The sequence below is a fragment of the Struthio camelus genome, chromosome 15 (assembly GCF_040807025.1).
Source record: "Struthio camelus isolate bStrCam1 chromosome 15, bStrCam1.hap1, whole genome shotgun sequence".
In the NCBI taxonomy this organism is placed as follows: Eukaryota; Metazoa; Chordata; class Aves; order Struthioniformes; family Struthionidae; genus Struthio; species Struthio camelus.
In genome coordinates, this window is record NC_090956.1 from 20,065,433 (window position 1) to 20,087,075 (window position 21,643).

At 44.2% G+C, this 21,643-nt stretch overlaps 1 protein-coding gene across 2 annotated transcripts; it reads right to left on the reverse strand.

The window, feature by feature from the left end:
* Positions 1 to 282: 282 nt before the first annotated feature.
* On the reverse strand, positions 283 to 21,411 carry TELO2 (telomere maintenance 2). 2 transcript variants are annotated; one of them, XM_068907944.1, is made up of 20 exons: positions 21,098 to 21,411; positions 20,231 to 20,508; positions 19,589 to 19,657; positions 18,887 to 19,034; positions 18,393 to 18,495; positions 17,950 to 18,018; positions 16,919 to 17,060; positions 15,282 to 15,418; positions 14,409 to 14,497; positions 13,015 to 13,125; positions 10,830 to 10,918; positions 10,444 to 10,535; positions 9,281 to 9,397; positions 8,565 to 8,636; positions 7,858 to 8,028; positions 6,882 to 6,973; positions 5,920 to 6,019; positions 5,457 to 5,521; positions 4,669 to 4,784; positions 283 to 1,436 (listed from the first exon to the last, which is right to left on the reverse strand). In XM_068907944.1, exons 1-20 carry the CDS (start codon positions 21,409 to 21,411, stop codon positions 1,333 to 1,335), a joined length of 2,478 nt encoding a protein of 825 aa, XP_068764045.1. In that variant the 3' UTR covers positions 283 to 1,332. The 2 variants fall into 2 exon arrangements, with proteins under 2 accessions (XP_068764045.1, XP_068764046.1); XM_068907945.1 differs by lacking the exon at positions 21,098 to 21,411 and having other exon boundaries at positions 13,015 to 13,122; positions 20,231 to 20,725.
* Between the last annotated feature and the right edge of the window lie 232 nt (positions 21,412 to 21,643).

Below are 21,643 nucleotides of genomic sequence, written 5' to 3' on the forward strand. Positions count from 1 at the left end.
TGTAACTTCAGGCCTTGTCTGAGTATAGAGAAGCGTTTTGCAACTGAAGTGGAAGTGCCGGGGTTGACAAAATTTTTGAGTACAACTTTGATCTGCTAATGTGCTAAGATATTTGTCTTGCCTTAGAAGTCAGAACTTCTGAAAACAATCTCTGTCCCCTTTGAGTATGAACTTGGGTAAAAGTCATACTCCTCACCTACTGCAGGAGGAAGACTTCCCCATCCGAAAGCTTTTGTATTTGAGCATCAAGTGGTCATCTAGGACCTCCACATTATTTGCTTAAAAAAAAAATTACTCACTGTGAAACTTCCTTTCCAAACACCAGTTATGCCAGGCTGCACTGTACTAGTCATATTTTAGGATGCAAATTTCTTCTCTGGCAGAAGCAGGACTAGCCATAAATGGGTAGTGAAGCCCAACATAAAGGTGAGCAAAAAAAATCGTGGTTGCTTTAAGCCTGTTATCCTGTCACATGAAAGAAATTGTATTTACAAAGAGCCATGCACACACATTTTGTACTAACCCACTCTTCTGCTTAGACACACAGTGGTTTTTTTTTTTTTCCCTCCTGTTTTGTGATTTGCTTCAAAACTTGAGGCAAATATGAAGTTATTTAAATTCTGTGCTTTCTAGGGGGAGATTAAGACCAGAAACTGGCCATTAGTTACCCTTTAATATAGACTTCTTTTGGTACTGAGATTATACAAAGAGAAAATTCCTGCTTTATTTCCTCCTAAACACAGCACAGCTCTAGAAATTTTTTCCTCCTTTAAGGTTTGGCACATTTTCAGACCTGCACTGTAGCTATTCAGTGCACAGATCTCATCAGTGGTATCATTCCCTGTAATATGCCACCCCTTTGAACAAATGCTGCAGACATTACTAGAACATGTGCTAGAAGACACAGGAGCCTTTGTTATGGGCATAACATAGACTTAGCCCTGCCACAGGAGCTAAGTTGCTGGTTCCAGCACTCCTGTTTTTCTGACAAGAAGGCCGCTATGAGATCTTCTCTGTATTTTTAGCCAGAGCACTCAAACCTGCCAAGGTTATAAATAGCTAGGGGTGGGGGGCTGGGGGAGGTGTGGAGAGGATGGCAGTGCTAGTCTACCTTCCTGCATCTGTACACTCCGTACCGGATAGCAATAGCTCACTAAATTGGCCTCCACTACAAAGTCCAGATGTCAAGTCAGGTTCTCTGGCTTTCAGCTCTGCACCCTTCCCCCTTCTTCCTCTTGTCCAGCCAGGTGACTGTTGAAGAGGCCCCAGCAGTGCCTACAAGCATCCAGCTGGCAAGCGTATGAGGTAGAGGTCATTTCTTTTACCCTTCAATTAGGAAGGGATAGTTTCGAGTTTCTTTTTCAGGTTCTCCATTAGTAGCAAGTTCTGCAAGGCCAGTCTCCTGCAGTCCCCATCTGGGTCTTTCTCTATCACATCTGTAAAAGAGGAAGACACTATTATTTGGAAGGGGAAAAACTGCACTTCATCTAATACTTCTGTATTGTTATACTGACCATCACAAAATAGTACTAAATGCAACAGCAAAAAGAACTAAGCCTGGGCTGGACCTCAGCATGTGCAGGAATGTTTTGGATCCGAAGGTAAAGCGGCACAAACTTGATTATCTGGAAGATGGCCTGAGCTGCGTGAGTTTAGGTAAGCCGTGACTGTCACACATGGCAATGCTCAGTTTATTCTTGTAGCAGAAGCAAGTAGTCTGTGGGCTGCAACACTTACAGGGACTGTCTAACCTTGCAGTCAGTTGAACAACTTCCATGCCAAAGTGCACGCTTGTGTACTTGAGATGTGTATAACCTCGCTACAGCTGATCTACTAGCATGAATGCAGTTTGCAATTAGAAATCCACTTGCTCAAAAGTCTGTCTGCACTTTGCTGATTCCTGCAATATAAACAAGTGCTCAGTGTTGTCCCCTTCTGACTCCCACCCCCTGCAGTCACAGTGCCCTTGAAAGAGAGGCAAGAAAGAGGCAGCCCCTGAATTTCAGCACATTATCAATTCTTACAGATGTAGTCTAATAAACTAGTAGCTCTTTCACACTTTACGCAGCATGTAAGGGAAAGCTTTTGCCTTATGCTAGGCATGAAGCTGCTCCAGCAGCTGTTATTTCAGGGGCCCTTAATGGGCCTGCAAAGTAAAACCAGGATGCACTCAGGATGTTGGCGCATGGGGAGCCTGGAAGAGCAGAGAGCCTGTGTAAGGATATCCTGTACGCACAGGCAGTGTGCTCAGAGCCCAGCACTGTCAGCCCAAACACATGACTCATTCAGATGGAGTAGGGCTATTTATAAACTCAAGGAGAGCTTCGCTATGGTGTTTCCAAACTCCCTCTACAGAAAGCAAAAGAGTGGGAGGCTACAAGACATGTTAGTACAAACTCATAAGCTTACAGCCTGGGATAGGCACTGTGTCTAATTGCTCGAGCATGGACCTTGAATTGACTCCAATGAAAGGGAGGCACAGGGCACTAGAATTCATTCAGAGCCTTACGTAAAACAAACTTACCTATGACATAGCTCTACCATATTTGCAAGGGGTGGGAAAGTCCCACAAAGGCAGCTGCTGAGGAATTAAAAGGAATTGGTTCCTAGAAATGCTTAATTTTCCTCCCTCCACCCTGAGAAAGACTAAGCTACTGAACAGTATATCCAGCATAACATTAAGGGCAATGACAGACAAGTACAAGGTAGATCTTAGGCTCTCTCTCTCTCTCTCTCTCTTCCACCGAAATGTCCCAAAGCACCTGTTAAGTAGATGATAGTCCCAAGACAGCAACTGAGATAGATAGAAAGCGTTTATGGTGTGGTGTAAAAAAAACCAATGGTGAACAGTTTTAGTTCCAGCCCAAAGTCTAAAGAGCAGGAGCAGTCATTCATAGACACACTATGAACTACAGCAACTTGTGCAGCCTGTGATGTAGTAACAAACTGAAACAGAATTGTAGATGTCTGGTAAATGCTTTATGGATAATATTTGCTAGCTCATTGTCCCTGTTTGTGCTTTAGCAATAGCAGGAGACACGGTGAATTCTCCTGGCGGTTACACGTTGTGTAAGGCTGGCGTCTGTGATAGCTTGTCATTTTTCCCAGCTACAGCAGATATAACAGATGTCACCTCTTCTTGCAAGCCTTGTCTGGAAGAGCCATGAAGCATCAGCAAGCCTGCTAGCTTGAAACCATGATTACATCACAAAAACAGGTCACTAGTGACTGACCTCACCTGCTGGAGCAGCAAGGGCGAGTCTGGCACCTCCCTGTAATAGTTGTTTTACCAAACAGCTACAAACAGCCAAGGCAGAGCCCAAGAGGCTTTTGAATTTCAGGATGCCACTCTAAAAGGATATGTAAGTTTTAAATTGCACTTAAATAGTATCTGAGTAGAAGTGGAGCTGAGTTGTATTGCTGAAGGTTTCTGAATGGCTCCTACAACAATTTCCCCTTCTGTACTATAAACAGACAACTGTGATCTTATCCTGTTGTCATTCTCACCAGGATCTAATCCACAATTTTCACACAATAGCACTACGTGAAGAGAGGTGGCTATTACACTATCTACAGGCATAAAAAGATGCTACTACCTCAGTTGTCCTCCTGCCAAAAATAACTCATTAAAAACAGACTACACAGACCTTCATGCTGAAAAGACATTCAAAACATTCCTGGAAAGGCTTTACTTACTAATGGCAAAAAAGAAGCAGATTCCTCAGAGCACACCATGTCATGGGAAAAGTAAAGTTTTTGGCCCCAAAGGGCAGCTCTCTTCCTTTTAAAGTGCACAGAGCTCCAAAACCTGCAGGGATCAGAGGCCGGCTGTGTCAATGTCACTTCCTGCCTGCTCCCTGTGGGAAGCCAACTCACCAAGAGTAAGACTGGTGAAGGAAACCAACCCTGGGAGACACACAAGCTCCACTCAGCACACAGCAGAGGCTTCAGAGGCACAAAGCACACAGCACTATTTCCTCTTCTACTTCCAGCACACTGTGATACTCAACCACTGACTTCTGTAGTCCCAGCCTACTAGAACCCATAACAACTGTACTCTGCACACAATGCATCTTCCCTCAATACAAGCTAAGTAATTTGCTGTGTTATAGGTTGCTCTTTCCAGTAGCAATAGGAAGTTAGACGATAGGGTTATGCTGTTGTTCTTCCTCTTTCCTAGCACTAATGAAACCCATCCTCTAGGCATACAGTATAAAAGGGCCATACAAAGCCTTATGTATTACTGCTGTTCAAACTCAATGCCTGGATGTAATGTGAAATGTGACATTGCCTTCTGCAGTGCCACGAGAGGAGTGGTTGGAGGCTTAGACAGAGAAAGAGGGCATATTCTTCATTTTGGGATTTTTAAGTTAGCAACTGCTTCCCTCTGTAAGGTGAGGACAGTCATACTTGAAAGCGCCATAGGCAGCTCTCACTTTATTCTTTAGATAGATAGTCTCTACCTACAGAGAGACTGCAATACATCTCTGCCTCAGAGAGTAGTCTGGTATTTGATCTAGACTTAAAAGCAAGTGATAAACACAATTATCATGCAAGGCTCTGGTGGACAGCACAAGGACATTACTGCTACCATCACAATTTTAAAGAATCTGCATGCAAACTGCAGCACTAACCAGGAAAACATTGGTGTACCTCACCATTTCTTACCTGCCAGCCAGGACTGAGTCTCCAAGAGCTCTTCAGTCAGGTCTTCCAGAAGATGTTCAGCAGGGACACTGAGGAGCATGGAGGAGATACAGGACAAGAGACCCTGGCGCACATACCTGTTGGAGAAGGACTGAATTGGTAAGAGCCCTGCAGATTCTTGCCCTACCTTGATTTACTTAATATTCCTCACCCCAAGGGTCCTCCAGGTTCCACTATTTGTGATTATAATCACTATTGCCATACTTGTGCTGATCAAGAGTTTAATCATGCACTAGCTAGCATAGTGCCCATGTACACAGCCAAGCTGAGGTTCAGGGAGTCTACCATAATGCAGAGACCTAGAAAAGTCTGAGGCTGAACAGCAATTAGATGTTTAAAGCATTTTGGCTATATATGTCTTGATTTCTTTCCAAGGTTGAATGTGGGAATTCAACCTATCAGGTTTTCTGAGGTCCCTGAGCAAAAGTAGCTGGAATATCACCAGAATAGTTGATCAAGAAATTTGTCAGAAAGAAACCTTTCTGCAGGTAATGACTGTCCCTCCACAACAGGAGACGCTAGCTAAATTCCTATGTTGGTCTGACGTTGAAGTGATAGCCTCATTTTAAGTTCTTACTCTTGAAATAGTCAATGCCATAGGAACACAAGGCAGGAGGAGGGCAGAGAGAAGAATGCATTAAGTCATCAACATGCTCAGTCAGATGCTTCTCCTGGACAAAGACAAGCCATGGTTGGACACATGGCTCACAGTTAATCTTTAAAAATGAAAGCATACAGACACAACTCACGAGTCAGTGTGGAAACGCAGAGCCCAAACAAACTCCAGCAGTGCCTTCCCCATTGTGGTGACTGCCTGTAAAAGAGGATTGCGAGAGAAACACTGAATACCTTCACATTCACACTAACCTACAGAACTGGACCTTGACATACACTGTTGTGAACATCAAGGTAACAATTAACTCCATTTTACCGATAAGGAAACTCAGACAGTGATGTGAAGTGATGTGTCAAATCTCCTACAGAAGTTGATAGAAGAACTATCCAAAGAAGCAGGAGGAGTGCCTGAATCCCAGGTCCCTTTTCTGACCATTTTTTCTCAGTCCTTTTTGCAACTCCTTAGCCCAAGGGACTCAGGCTTGCTCCCAGTCTGCGTGTAACAAGCCCTAGAGCACGCTATTTCACAGGGTAGCTCCCAGTTCACAACACTGGAAGTGACTTCTGCTATCTGCGTGCTCACAAAGCCTTTCTTACCATAGCGTTGACAGCCAAGTACATCAGGATTGCTAAAGTGTGCACCAGTCTTCCAAGCACAAAGTGATCTTCTCCCAGTAGATCAAAGGTTGACAAAGGCCTGCAAGTGCAAAATATACAAACCTATACTGGTGGCAAGGATGATCAGCGCACTTTGGAATAGTCAAGGTGGTTACGCGGGGGGGTGGGGGGGGGAAAACAACCTGTCTCACACAAGCCTCAGTTCCTAAAACAATCATTGTAACAGAGGCATTCCCAGTTTAATACTGGCCACAGCTGCTTTCTCCCATCTTTGCTCTCATAGCAGTAAATATCCTCTACTCTTACAGCAGGCCTCACTTACTCTACCTACAGGCTAGTTTTACTTAGACCTACATGCAAAAATTAGCTTCATGGCCATACTAGAAACAAACCATTATGATTGGTACGACAAGAATCTTGATTCTTACAGAATCAATTGTTATTAATTCTTCCTCAGGCAAGCAAAGACATAAGACAATAGACTGTGCCCTGCAGAGAGGAAGATGTCTTCCAGCTATATCATGGTCACAGGGACCTATTTGGGTGACAGGCCCAGATTTCAGGCAGAATTAACTTCCATTAAAGACCAAAGTCCCAGTTTCGTGGGTTAGTGTGAGCCTCCTCCCAAGGTGGGTGCTCAGCCAAGATACTGTTCAGTACCAAAGTCATCTCCTGTGCACTTCCCAACAGGTTATTCTTCGTAATGCATATTCACTTACTACAGGGTCTTACATATTCCCTCTCAAAAAACTTCACAGCGTAAGTCTGAGACACAACACAAAACCCTCCTCCTTAAGCTCTCTACATGTGCCAGGCATCAGCTCTGTGTGGTCTCACGGGACTGCTGCACAGCTTCTGGGCTTTACTCTGCTCCTCTGAGGCAAGCAGAACAGTTCACCCTAGCAGTTGTCATGCCCACACCCCAAGGAGTTCACACTCACCTGTCAAAGTTCTGGATCAATGGGAAGAAGAAGTGCCCAGCAATAGAATTGAACTCATTTGGGCCAGAATCCTGTTCCACTTGAGATTGACCCTGTCCAAGAGAAAACTGAAGTCTAGAAACAAGGTGCAGCATTCTATAGTTCTGTATTAACGCATTTCACTGGACACTGTCAAGACTACTGTTTTTGTTGTTGTTGCTTGTTTTAATCACTGAAATATGTTTCTTGCAGCATCCCACCATACTATAGCTACTGCTTGCTTGCACACCTACGGCTATAGATGGGTCCTCTCACATTCATCTCTAAATATTTCAGTACAATATAGCTCGGTACTGCTGGGTTAGATACAAGAAACAAGAACACGCAAGGGATAAAGGAGTTCTGGAAAGCAGGTCTTCCAGGATGAACCATAAGGGAGTTCTGGGACCTAGGAAACAGACATCAATTTATCTCTTTGAAAAAGAAAGGAAGCTTGAGGCTACAATCCATTCCACAGACAGCTAGTCTGGAGGAAGCAGCTCTACAGTCCATGAGGTGTACTCACAGCTCCCTGTAGCGGCCAGACAAGCTCAGAACAAGCATAGAAGAGCAACAGCTATCTCTCAGTGCGAGGCAAGGAGTTCAAGGTTTATTATCCTCTCCCTGCTGGGAGAGGACTATGGGAAGTGATACTTTCCACCAGAAAAGATTTAGCAGGGGATTAAAGTGGAATTGATGTTTTAAGTTACACAGTCAAAAAAACTGAGGAGCGGCTAACACAAACCCAGTCTGGGAACAGCCTTCCCACTAATTCTAAAAGCACCCTCTTTCAGGAAAAATCCTGCTTCCTGCTAGTGATCAACAGACACTTTGGATTGGGCCCAATTTCACAAGTAGTTTGCTCTTTCCAGCTAGAACTACAGCAACTCCTAAAGTCACTCTTACGGTCTCTTCTTTTATAGGATTTTACATTACTGTGTTTCTGCTCTGGTCTCACCTTAGCAAACCTCCGGGTCTTGCTTTTGATCCTGTCATCAACAATCCTTCTCCAGTCCTTAGAGCTGTCACTTCCAGGAAGGAGCTGGATACAAGGTTTCTGAGCACTGGAATGCTTGTTCTTCCCACGGACTTTGGGATGAGACATTTCCTGAGCTGCCACAACCAATACCTAGATGAAAAAGACGGAGGTTTTATTAGAAAGTGATAATCCCTGTAACTAGGAACAGCAACAATAAATGAGTTGCCTGCACCCAAACTGTTACCAAGGCAGAAAGGCACAATGGGTTTAGAACAAAGAACAATAGAGTGAGTAACTGATCCCCAAACAATCAACTAGCTCTGAGGTACTGGGCCAAATATTCAGGCACTTGGCCCTAGAACAGAACAGTGGCTCCTTCTTTAGACACAAAGTGAAACGGTGTGGAAGGAATCAGAGGCAGACTGCTGTCTTTCAGAAGACGAAGAGGTAACAGACTGATGACAGGTTAGAAAACAGTGGCTTCTTCTAGGCAAACGACCCCCGTACGTTTTGCATTCTGTGGGCAAAGATCACTGTATATTTGGAACATAGCAGGGTTAAAAACGAGAGAGGAATGCCAAGCACAAAGGTGAAAGCTTCCCATGCCTCTACCTCCTCCCTGTTACATCTCAGGGAAATGGCACAAAGGCACAAGGGAAGTGCGAAGGGAAGAGAAGAGCACTTACATCAAGAATGTCCACGCGCTGACGAAGACTGTAGTTCAGGGAGTAGAACTGCGAGGTCAGGTACTGTGCTACCTATGCAGATTTAAAAAAAAACAAAAAACAACAAAAAAAAATGGAGCAGCGAACACAAATCCAATCTGGGAACAGCCTTCCCACTAATTCCAAAAGCACCCTGTTCTAGAAAAATCCTGCTTCCTGTTAGTGAACGACAAGCCTCCAAGAGAAAGGAGGAGAAGTGCTGTGTTCAGAGGTTTCTATTTTTAGATTCTCCCAAAGGATATGAATGACAAAAAGGACTTTGCCATTCTTTCGCACCTCCTATGCTGAAGTATCCAAATAACTGCCATTGCAGCCAATTACAAACAGCAGCCAAGCCTTCGCTTAGCGAAACCTTTAGTGCCTCAGTTTCCCTGTATATGAAACAATCTCCCTTCAGTGCAACAAGTGCTCACCTAATTTGCCTTGTCAGGCGTACCCACGCTAGCAGTCTCCACACAGTTACTTCAGTCCTTTGCAGCTCTGATCCAGTTTTCTCTTTCCCCTTGTTTCAGCCATTCTTCAGTACATACACCATCTTTATATAAATGCTGTCAGACATCAACTAGCTATTCTAACATACTCCAGTAGGTGCCCCTACCCAGCTAGCAAGAGACTTCACCTGCTTAAATCCTTGCCTTTGCCTCGACTGGGAAAAAGGAAGCAGAAGGGGGACTCACAGGTATTGGATCAGTGGTTAAAACAGCTACTTGGGCTCTCTGACGGAGGTCTGCAAAGCCTTCAATACAGGTCTTCTCTTCCAGATGCAGTAGTATTTTCGCCAGTTCCACGCTAACCTGTTCAACATAAGAAGAGAAGAATCAAATCACTGCAGGTGTTTTCCTTCCCCCAGGATTTACAGAGTAGCATCCACTGTCCATTCTTATTTTTTTCCAGGAAAGACAATGAAGGAACAAAACATAGGCAACAGTATGTCCACTACTTAGGAGAGAGAAAAAACATATTAAGCTAAACACAGATTTCTCAAAGCAATGAACAAACACCTAAGCCAATCTCTCTGTGCACATTTACTTTGCGATACAGCTTTTGGGACAAAACTTAGCATCCTGAGATAAGGAGGACTTGCCACTACAGCTCATGCATTAAAGGTACAGTACCACCTTAGAAGTCCATCCAGCTCAGTACACTGTCTGACAAAAGCAGCAGCCAATTGCACACCGTTTACCACACCGCATGCCTTCCTGTGCGCTCAGCGGGCAGAGGCTTGTATCTTTGGCACTATAAATCTCAGTTTCAGATATCTGATAACAACTGACAGCGAGTAGTGATCACATCTGTGTTCTTTTCCCAAGTTCCTCTCACCTGAGTTCTCTGTCTTAACCAGTGCAATCCAACTACTCCCTCAGGGAGACATTAGACTTGTACAAGCAAGCAGGGCAAGTCCGTTTGATTTTATCTCCCTTTTTTGTTGCTACATTTGTGGGATTAATATCTGCTCTGTAGATTGCACTTCTAATGTTTTTTCTGCCCAGCACAAAGCATGCAGCTTCCAATACCCTCTGCTATCTCAAATTGCTGTCAGGATCTACTCGAACACACATTTCGTTTTCAGTGCAAGAGCTGCCAAATGCCATCCTGGCAGCTTTACATACATGCTGCCATCTCTGGTCACCTTTGCCAGCTCCTTTGCTCCTCTGCGCTCTGTAGCCTCATCTCCAAAGACGACATTTCCTTCTATTTCTCTTTCCAAGTTGAAAGCGCTAAATTCAGGTGCACATTAGCCTTGCCTGTTGCTTTGTTGGCAAGTTTAGTCCCTTCACGATGGCAAAGGAGAAACCCAGCATTACAGCCCACTGGTATCTGTCAGCCCATACTACTTTACCTCTTTTGTTGCTGCTGGATTCTTTCGAACCAAGCTCTCAAGAGCCTTGATTGTAGCGTCCCATTTGTCCACATCTTCAGATCCTGTCAGGACTAAAGGTAACCAAAGACAAACAAAAGCTTTTAACACCATGGTGAAGCTCAGGTATATATCCCCACCTTCCTCTGCCAATAGTTCTTCTCTTACAATAGGAAGGTATCGACAACCCAGCACATTGCAGGCATTAGGAACTAAATTCAGAAATTTATACTGCAGCGCTTGAGCCCGCATTACTGAAATTCTACAGTTTCATCCAATCAGCTCAGAAAAATAATTCACCCACATGGAGACCCCTTTCACAAAAGCATAGTAAGAAACAGAGGAAGACTCAACCCAGAATCTCGTACCTTCAATACAGTCTCGAATATATACAGGGGCCTTAGTCGTCTTTAATTCTTTATCCTCTGACATGTCATAAGGGATGAGGTCATCATCACTGTTAAAGAAATATAGGCAAGAGTTAGTCTATGGAGTCTGGACACTCTCTCTTCTCCAGATATCCATACAAAAGGGAAAGATGCAGCAACATACGCTCTCCTAACAACGTCGCTCTTGCATCATACAGTAGCACTGCTGAAACCTAACCTACAAGGGTCCAGACAGCAGAGGAAATACCGGCTATAAAGTACAAACATATGTGGGACACACTAAAAAACCTCCCCCATGAAATATCAAAACATAGCAAGCGCTTTGAAAACAAGATGCTAGCTTTTGCTCCTGTGAGCAAGGGTGGTGTGGGGGTGGGGGAAAAGGCTGCTGGGTTCTTTGTTTGTTTGTTTTTTAGTTCAGGGACATTGGGTGTGGAATTCACCTATACAAAAGTAAAAGTCTCCAGTTAGTCTACGCTTCCTTTAAAATAAATGGGTCAAAATGAACACTTCAAGGTGTTTCATCTTTTCCCAGAAATAGACTAAAACAGATCACAGGAATTGAGCCCTAGAACTGCCTTGTGCTGTTCTGAGCACTGACCATAGAGAAGACCATGGTGACAGATTCAGATGAAAACACTTGCATTGTGAACGCTCAAAACTAATGACTGTCTTTGGGGACTCTTGGCTCCAAAGTAAACAGAACATTTCAACTGTTAGCTCACTACTTTAAAGGGGAAGCAGTGAGCCCAAGACAGGAGCCTAAACACTTTTATGAGTTTGGACCTTTTTTTAATCATTTCTGTACAACGCCTGAGAGCTTCGGAAAAGAATTCAGGGGAATTAATCACACAGAAAATGAACAAATAATCCTTTCCACAAGGTAACTTGTATCAATTGTTATTTCTATCACCTATCTTTTGCCACCTACCTCAGGGTTAATGAATGACAGAGTAATGCTAGACACAAAACATTTGCTATAGGATTTTGGGGGAGGATTTTTTAATGTATCATTTCATTTGGGAGCTATGACCACGTTCACACTGCTGGTCTACACTCCTGCCTACAGCCTGCCAGCGAGGCATTCTGCTTTCAACAAGGAGTACGCAGTGAACACATTCAGTCAACAGCTCAGAGCCAAGAAAAAGTCAGGTGACTCAGGTGTGAGAATTCTCAAAGGTGAACTGGACAGTAAGGGAAGATCAGTTGTTAATATATAGTTAAAAAAAAAAAAAAAAGCCATTCACCCATGATAAAACCATGCTAGTGTAGTCCTATATTCATAGCACGCTTCGGCATTAACAGGCTTTGGTGTCTAGCAGGAGCGGGGCAATTCTAAATGCCTTTCTAAACCACAGTCCTGGCCAAAAGATGCTTTTGTCCTAAGCCCACACATAGCTTTGCAAGTCACAGCTTTTCACTTTGCAGATCCTGTTCGGTATTAGAGTCTGAAAGGCACTGCTGACAGAGCTTCTCTCTTCTCCTTATATGTTTAACACATCCAAACTGTGGATAGAGGCAACCTTTTTACACTGGTCTCTAATTTAGCGTTTGTTCACATTTCAGTGAAAAAGCTGCCTCTTTTAAAGAGCGCAAAAGTATGTTATGGCTAAGCCACAGGTGAAGCCTTATCTGCACTAAGCAGTTTTGTGAGCTAGAAGGAATGGTGGAAAAGTTTGATGGGAGAGATCTCATTTCACACAAAATTGAAGTACTTGCCCTAAGGAAGAAGGGGAAACGGAACAGAGATTCTTCAGACAGTCACCTTAGGAAGCCCTATGAATTACTCTGAAGTAAAGTGAAAGAACAGTTCTGTAACCAGATATGACAGGTCCTCTAATAAAATGGGTAAATACAGCCATAATTCCACTGCAGTCTGTTAGGAAACATGCAGCTAAGTCAGTCAAATGGAATAAATCCAACGGTTGTACATGATGCTGGCTTTACTCAAATCATTGCCTGTTACACATATGCAATTCCCTACTCTGCTGAATACCACTCATCTGAACAAGGTCTGCTCCCTCATTCCAGTCAGAAAACACAAGATTTGCCAAAATAAGCAGGTACCGATAACTTCTTTCTCTTCAAGTCCACTCCTAAGGATCTGCTGTTCATTTTCTATTTCCTACCAGTTTCTTGCCCCATGGCTGGTTCTAACACACACCTGTCAAGCTCAGCATCCGACTCCTCATCTGGTGTCGCATGGGCTGCTGTATGTGGTTTCTCATTACTTTCCAATACCGCCAGCAGTGTAGCATCTGCTCTTTCATTCCTGCTGCAAGCAACAAGAAGCATTACAATCAAGAATGTAATAGCCCTTATTCGCAAGACACTACCCACCACTACCACCCAATCTTGCTGCCTAAATTGAACAGCAGATACTTATTTCTGCTGTAGTCTCTCAACTAGCTTGGCCTGCATTAGGAACAAAGTACCGGGAGGGGGAATGGACTGAAGAGTGGAGAAGAAAAGCAGATTCTCGTAATGGAAGAGCAAGGGATGACAAAAATTTAGTTAGCTAATTTGCTAAAATGTAGTTAGCTAATTTTCCACCTGCACTAACTCATGTCTAAGACAACTAAGGAAAGGCTCATCTGTGCTAACTAGATCATGCTGGCCTGTACAGTATTCAAAGCCATGAAGAACACTGAACAAACGGGACGAAGTCTCTTTAACTTTTCTTAAGGGTTGAATATGATAACAGAGAAAAAAACGTCTGTGGCCTTGGGCACGTCCTTTCATCTCTTTGCTTCTGAAATACTGTCCCAAACAGCTGTCTATGCTGATGAGGCTCCTAAAATGCAAGTAATGCAAGTAAATCTGTAGTTCACTGGAGTTCTGGACAGCTTCACTTCCTAGGAACATTAAGTGCTTCATTCATTTGCTGATGACGTGCTTCAAGAGCCTCAGAAGATGCTATGGAAGTTAAGGGTACCACAGAACTAGTTTGCAGACATGCCAGATTTTTGTTACTGAGGAACGGGCTGGGGGCATATGGTCTAAACTCCAAAAGATTCTCCGGATGTGAACAGAAAGGCCCATTTGATTTAACTCAGGGGCATGTAAGACCCCTAGAAACTACAGCACAGTTTCAGTACGTGCAGCTGTCAAACGAGCAATTTTAACACATGCTACCATACGGATTATGGATTTAACATCACTATACTGCCTTGTAAGAATAAGGTGCATTATAATGCTTTATTAGAATGTATAAGATGCAGATCTTTAATACTGCATACAGTTCCAGTGTATAACTGAAAAACGGTATGGAGAAGGGAAAAAAAGAATGATCAAAGGGACAGAATAGTTTCCATAAAGGAACAACTAAATAGATGAGGATTCTTCAGTCTGGGAGAGACAACTGAGGGAAGATGCGATAAGACGCGAACAGAACGACAAGGAGCACAAAGAAGATAAAAATGGAATGACACATCTTTTGCAGATGGAGACTCTATTGATAATCTAGAAAGAACACAAAACTTGCCCACTTTTGCTCAGTACGTTTTTTAAATTTGCTACTTAAAAGGGTATGGGAGATGAACAGTAGCAGTATCTTACTCATCGCCTGGAAGGCTGGGGACAACACAGCATGGTGGAGTCTGTATCAGAAGGGACTTCAGTTCTCTCGTTTCATTGTCTTCTTCATACTAGACATTCAGAATAATTGTTACTGCACTGTAAGACTGCAAACGTGACCGGCACTCATCATTCGACCCGTCTGCTATGTAAAAATGAAGACTGAATTATGAGCAGCTGAACACCCACAAAACCCATTTGTTTCAATCACTAGGCTGCCAGCAATACCTTATTTATGCTGTACAGCAATCTGTGCCGTATATAATCTTCGTAGTAGGTCTCAACACTTGACAGCAAGTATCAGTTCAGACCTGGTCACAATGCTATTTATAATCTTTAGAACATTTAGTAAACGGCAATGCAACATGATGGATGATACAGATTTTTAAGGAAAGAATGAGATTTTAATCACATAATTCTTATAAACTCTACTGGAAGTAGCACAGCTAAAAACTCCATGTCAACCTTGGAAATCCCAGCTCAGAGCAGGTAATTCCTACCATGTCAGGGATCGAACATTCACTACTGCTTTAGGTTTGAAATTCCCTCTCAAATTCCATGGATCCCGTTCTCTTGTGCAGTCCTCACGATCCTCTAGCTGTCCTTTGTTATCAACAGTTTACCCTGAACTTTGCCCTCAGATTACACTCTAAGGTCACTCTCACACACCCATGTATTTTTAGTACAATTTTGTTTTGTAAACAGATTACCTCTCTTCTTGGAAGTGTTGTTACCTCTCTTTATTCTCAGATAATAAGTATTAGCACCCACTATAATGCCCTAGATCATCTGTTTTAACGCTTGTATTTCCTCTTAAGCCTTGCACACTAGAGAGAAATTTCATTAGGCCCTCACCTGAAATTTCAGGACAGGCCCATCAGTGTTTATCTTCAAACTAATGCTCTCCGCCACAATCATTCCCAGACGCCGTATCTGTGGCAGACTGCTGTCCAGGTGGCATTTTACACCGGCCATCATGCTTGTGAGAAGCTCTAGAAGACAAAGAGTGTATCAAACAACAAGAGGAACAAACATCTGTCTTTATGTCCGTTCCCCAAGAGCACATCTTTAGCTACCTACCGCTCAAAATAGGCAGAGAGATAGGAAGGGCCTAAAAACACAACCATGACTTCTTTTTTTGCAATATTTCCTCTCAGCACCAATATAATAAAACATGCTTTTTCATGGGACTACAAAGTCAATAAAATATTACAAATATATCCTAAATTTGGAATATTTAGTTTTTCACTGAAATATAAAACAAAAAGAGTGGTAAGTCAAATCAATCTTTAGTTCTCTTTCAGTGTTTCGAAACCTCTGAAGTGAAACATCACATTAGGAGGAAACTGCAAATTTTGATCAGCGCAACAACTGTGGAGGGAGAAATTTCTCTCACCATCTAGATACGTACAGACAGGTAGCTAATACTGGTAATTCTCAACCCACAGAATATGATGGTAGCCACCTTCACCAGACAGGCAGACAGGCTTACTGCTGTCAGATTGACCTCTATCAACTCAGAAAAAGCTTCTTTTTCCCCCTCCCCCCGCTCTTCTCCCAACAGCTGTCAGGTAGAAAATGGATTATAAAACTACAGTACTGTAAGTAAATAACTGGTTATTTATTCTCCTAAAGAATGAATTCTGGAATGAAGCAGATTTATGATCTTGTAAGTCAACCTTCCAAAAACAAACAAAAAGCTGCACACAGAAGTAACAGAAACAACTCTAGAAATTGGACAGATAAACTTTTTATCGCAATAAGAAACTGAAATCTCAGACCAGGACTCCAAAATGCTACAAACTATATAAATACAGGATAAAGAAGTGGCCCTTGACAATAAAAACTCACTATCCTAGTGTGAGACAGATGCGTGGAAAGAGGAGCATAAAGCTGCAGCAAGGAATTACTGATCAATAGGACCGACAGTTTGAACACTACCTGCAGTCAGTAATAGCTTCTGTAGTTTTGCTAACTAGTACTAACTTTACTCATCTAGTGAGTAACCACACTTGGAGGGAGCAGAACAACACATAGGAATGCATGTGGACAGTCAGAGTCTAATCAAATAGCTTATAATTCGCAGTGTACTTTTAAAAGGAAAAAGAAAAAAAAAAACACAACACATCTTTACACCTTTATTCAGGCTCCACTAGCAAGCTTATAAATTGCAAATTGCATCATTCCTCTAACCAGTGTCTCAGAGTCATTCCTATTTTTCTTGTGTCCAAAGTTACGGTTTCTTAAACTACTGTTTAGGTGAGAGTGCCTTAGTTCAAAGATTTGGTTCTCCAATTTTATAATTTAAATATATGCACTTGGAATTACCTCATATCAGCACTAAAGAAAAAGGTTTCCAGCAAGTACCCTGTTTGCCAAGACGAAGTCGGGACGATTTTGTTCATCTATAAATCAAGACATGATGTTTTTCTACTTAAGAGTCAGATTTTCTTTTAAACACATCTATCCCCCTGCTCCTTCCACCACCTCACCTTGTCTGCAGCTTTCTATTTCAGAGTCCTTCAGGTGGGAGAGGCAGATAAGAATGGCCTTGCTAATATATTGCTGCTGCTCAGCTGGAGAGTGCTTCACAGCACTGCTGCTGCCCCAGGTCTCCAAGAGTTCTTGCAGCACCTAAGTCACAAAATCCGAGTTAGCTCAGAATTGGTCTTTACTACACATAAACAGTTTCTTTTCTGGAGGAATATGCAAACATTCATTCAACACAATACATATCCTGATGGTACTCTGGCCTTTGTATGTCTTGGTGTAATTACACTCTCCCTACAAATGGAGCCAACTTTGTATTTCATGGCCCAGAATAATACTGTTTGGCCAACTGAGAACGCCATACCAGCTTCCTCTAAAGTTCTGTATAATGTTTTTTAAGCTCACTCTTCAAAGTCTATACAGTTGCCAAAGTCTACACAGCTGCCAGTACTCACGATAAATTCTGAACCTGTAATCAATGCCATAAACAAAAAAAAAAAAAACCCCACCACCACCACAGAAGGGTAGAGATTTCCAGGGATAAGAAGTTCCTAGAAGTTCCATTACACTGCTGACTTGGAGAGGGAAAAGATCTGCAACCCCACTTAGGAAAATGTAGATAAGAGAGATTCTGCAACATCAGCCATTCAGCACACACATAACTCCGAACCAGCTTCATCATTTGCTGCCACCTGTCCAGCCACACACATAGCGGATGAGGGAGGAAGCTGAGAAGAAGAACAGAGGACACAGGACTTCTGTAGGAATCCAGGCTTCTTTGGTTCTGCTACTCGGAACACAATTTGCCAATAAAACAAAAGAATTCTAGCAGTGCAGAAAGGCTTCAATGTGTACCTCACAAGCTATTTATCTTGCATTGTTCAGCGTGTTGAGGTTTTCCTCACTCTCACGTACAGTAACAGAGCTAAACTAGAAAAGAACCAAACTTCTACAACACACACACACACACACACTCTCACACAGTATAATTTTTTCCATCAGATCTCTTACCAAAAACGTTACTAAACCTTACTTTGATCAATAAGGCACGTCGAAGGCTGTCCAGGGATAAGTAGCCGAGGATGTTCTGTAGCACTCCAGTCTGCAATGAAAACCACAGGTCTTGTTTTAAAAGTTGTCAGCCACAAGGACAAATGTGTATTTTTCCTATGTTAAACTTCTCATTCCAAGTGACTGCATCATAACATTCAGAGACAGAAAATGAGGCAAATTAAAAAATGAAGCACATATATTTTGTAGGCAAAATAATGGAAAGACGGATGTTCAGCTAAAGGGATGCAAGTGAACAGCAACAGAGCTCAGGTACAAGTGGAGAGATTGAGAGACTCAGGGACAATTTCATAACAAAGAGTAAGTTTTACTTTTGAACAGAGAGCTGGAGCTTAGCTGAAAAACACGTCAAAACTTTAGGAAAGACAGGTGTTCCCACATCACCGCTCAATGCAGAGTCCTCACCGTGTAGCCATACTGCAGGAGCAGCAGCTTCTGAGTCACCACAAACTGAGCTTTCTTGTTTTTCACAACCAGGTTCCCCAGCAATCTAGACAAGACATCTGCCCTAGCAAGACAGGTCAACAGCAAAACATTAGGAATTTGTGTAATTACTGTCATCCTGCCACTAACCATACGCAATTCTGTGAGCAGCGAGGAAGTCAAAAGCTAAAGATTATTAAAACAGCTCTAAACATTACAAGCCAGTCAGCGATTGTGAATAACACTTTCACTTGTTTTTTCCCTGCAGAATCCAGATCTTTAAGGAATGGTGCAGGCTCTACCTGCAGGGGAACCATCAAGCTATTTTAGCTCTAGAGTCTCTCCGGAAATGGCACTGTGAGAAATAGCCTACATAAACACACATAGGCCAGCATCTTCCAGAAACTGATTTTGAAAGTATTCGTGAAATAATTCCAGCCTTTGCTCTGGATCAGAGAGAAAAACAGAATTCTTACCCTGATGCTCTCTGAACAAAACCAAGGACCACTGCTTCCATCCAGCGGTCTGGTACGCATTCGACCAATCGCCAGCATATCCTTTGCCAGATGCAGTCTGACTTGGTGAGGTCTGTTAGGCGAGGCACCAAAACGCTCAGAATTTCTTCTGAAGTGGAAGAGAGAGAGAGAGGTAAATACTCTAGGTGGACAGAGCTGGTACAACTGTACTCAAGGTCAGCCTGCAAATTTAAAGCTCTTTGCAGATGGAGAAATACAATAAATAGTTTGCAGCTCTGAATTGTTCCTGTGGGAAGAACCAACCTGTGGCCTAAGAAGCAAAGCTAGACTGAAGGCTACTTGTACAGGCAGTGACTTTTGCTGGTATTTACAATATCCTTTCAGATCACTGGATGAGAAGCACTAGAAGAAGAGTTTAATAGTTACACCCAAAATGGCAGGGCAGAAAGAAGGCTAACACTCTCTTTAGCTTTTGAGAGGGGCACAGCACATTCACATGCGCTGACACAAATCAGATACATACTTGAGTAGTCTCATAAAGCAAAGAGCGGCCAATATCTACAGGTTGATTCACAAGAAACCCAAAGTATTGCCTGGCCAGTCTGCCACTTTTTCTGTTGATCATTATCACGTTCATGTTTCCTTACTAATATAGTACAATAGACTTTCCCTCTCCCCAAAATAATATTGTAAAACACTCACTCTGTCTTCCATGAACGCATACCTTCCCCAGAACATGAGACACAAAAGTGATTGAGCAATCCAAGCCATCTGGGACAAAACAGATACAAAAATCAGCAAGACCACTACCAGCATGCTCCAAACAAGCTTCACAAGTAGATGCGTACCCTGCTGCAAGTACTGAAGCCTGAAAACCCAGATTAGTTTTCCTCTTGAAGCAAAATCTCTTCCCCTCTCCATAACCTGCCTTCAAGCACAAAACACAGGCGCTGCAACACAGATAAATCCTGCCCAGCACGATACGCAGGGGGAAACAGGAGACTGAAGCAGTTCAGTCCTGCTGTAACATAATGGTAACAAAGCCCCTAATTCATTTGGTGGTGTTTAAATTTTCCAACAACGGTTTGAGCACAGATCAAGTAACCACAAAACTTTGCCAATAAATGAGGCTACTTAACAGCTCGTATGATTGCAGCTTTCAGCTGGATTTTAAATGGCATTGGCCATCTTCCTCATTCCTACTATCTTACGCTTTTAAGCACAACGAACTTCAGCCTGAAGGATAAACGTGAGGCCTCCTTATCTGTATTTCAAGCACCAACAGAGGACGCCCATGCACAAAATGCTCTCTCAGAAGAGCTGCCTCTCCTGCTGCAATCTTACCTCTTAGAGAATCAGAGATCTTCTGCAGCACCTGGATAATCGCATCGCCCAGCAGAGGAAAGTAGTTCTGCGGGAAGAACACCGGTGGGTTTTTCCCCTGCAGCTTATTGCTCACGTGATCAGGCAAACACACAATCCTGCTGAGCAGGGTCTCCTGTAACTCAGGCGAGCCAGCCTGCGCTTGTTGCTGACAGACCTCCCACATCAGAGCCGAAAGGCGTCCCTTCTGCAGGAATTGCTCTAGCACCTCAACGACTGTTATCAGACAAAAGCTAGGACTGGAAAAAAATAAGTCGAATAAGTCACAGACCCTTTTTAAGCAATAAAAAGATGTGCGCACAACCATATTGCGACTGTGATCTCACCACTACAGCAACACTGCTGCTCAATGCTGCTACAGCAATACAGCATTTAAAAATTAAAGAGAATTTAATCTCTGTATCGCCACTGTTTTGTCTGTTCACTAAATTCAGGCTACACACGACTGAACGCAGTTTCATGACGTCTCTGTGAAACACCAATGCTGTAAAGAGGTTTTCGAAATGAAGAGATCCACAAAAGGTCGTGCATCAGGGGCGAAGCTTCCCGATTCCCACCCCTTCGTTTTCATCTGCCACCAGCATATTTACGCGCCTCTGTAACACAGCCGGAGCGCGGAGGCGTCTCCGGCCTGTGTCAGAGGCTCTTCCCTTCAAGCTTTGAGACAAACGCTAAGGCAGAAGATCCAACGCCTCTTCTTTCGGGTCGCTACGCTACGATTATCCGCAGTTTTCAGGCTGGCTTCTGCGCCCGACCGAAGCGTTACCCGCGCGGTGCTGCGCACACCCGCGGCCGCCCCGCAGCCCCCCGCGGCGCGGCCGCACTGACCCCGGCGCCGCCACGGCCTCCGTCAGGGCCGCGAAGGCCGGCGCGGCCGGCGCCTCCACGAAGCAGCTGCGCCACAAGCCCTCCCGCTGCGCGGCCGGCAGCGAGTCCAGCCCGCCCGGGCGCGGGCTCCCCACGAGGCGCCGCAGGAAGGCGCCGAACTGCGCCCGCTCCCGCTCCGCCAGGGCGGCCGCGCCCCCCGCGGCCTCCAGGGCGGCCTGCAGCGCGCTCAGCGCCGCCGCGACGTCGCCGCCGGCCGAGAGGGCCGCGGCGGCCTCGCGCAGGGCGCGCGGCACGGCCGGCGCCTCCGCCGCCATGGCCGGGCAGCCCGCGGCCCCAACGCGCCTCCGCCGATTCGTCGCCAGCCGCCCCCGCGCCGCGGCGAATCTGCGGGCCCGGCGCGCGTGACGCTCGGGGCGCGCGCCGCCCCGCTTTTAAAGAGACAGGAGGGCCGGGAGGGCCGCGGCCTGCCCGCCGGCGGCCGCCACCGCCCGCCGCGCCGCGCCCCGCGCCCCGGCGCAGGGCCGCTCCTAGCCGAAACAGCCCCGG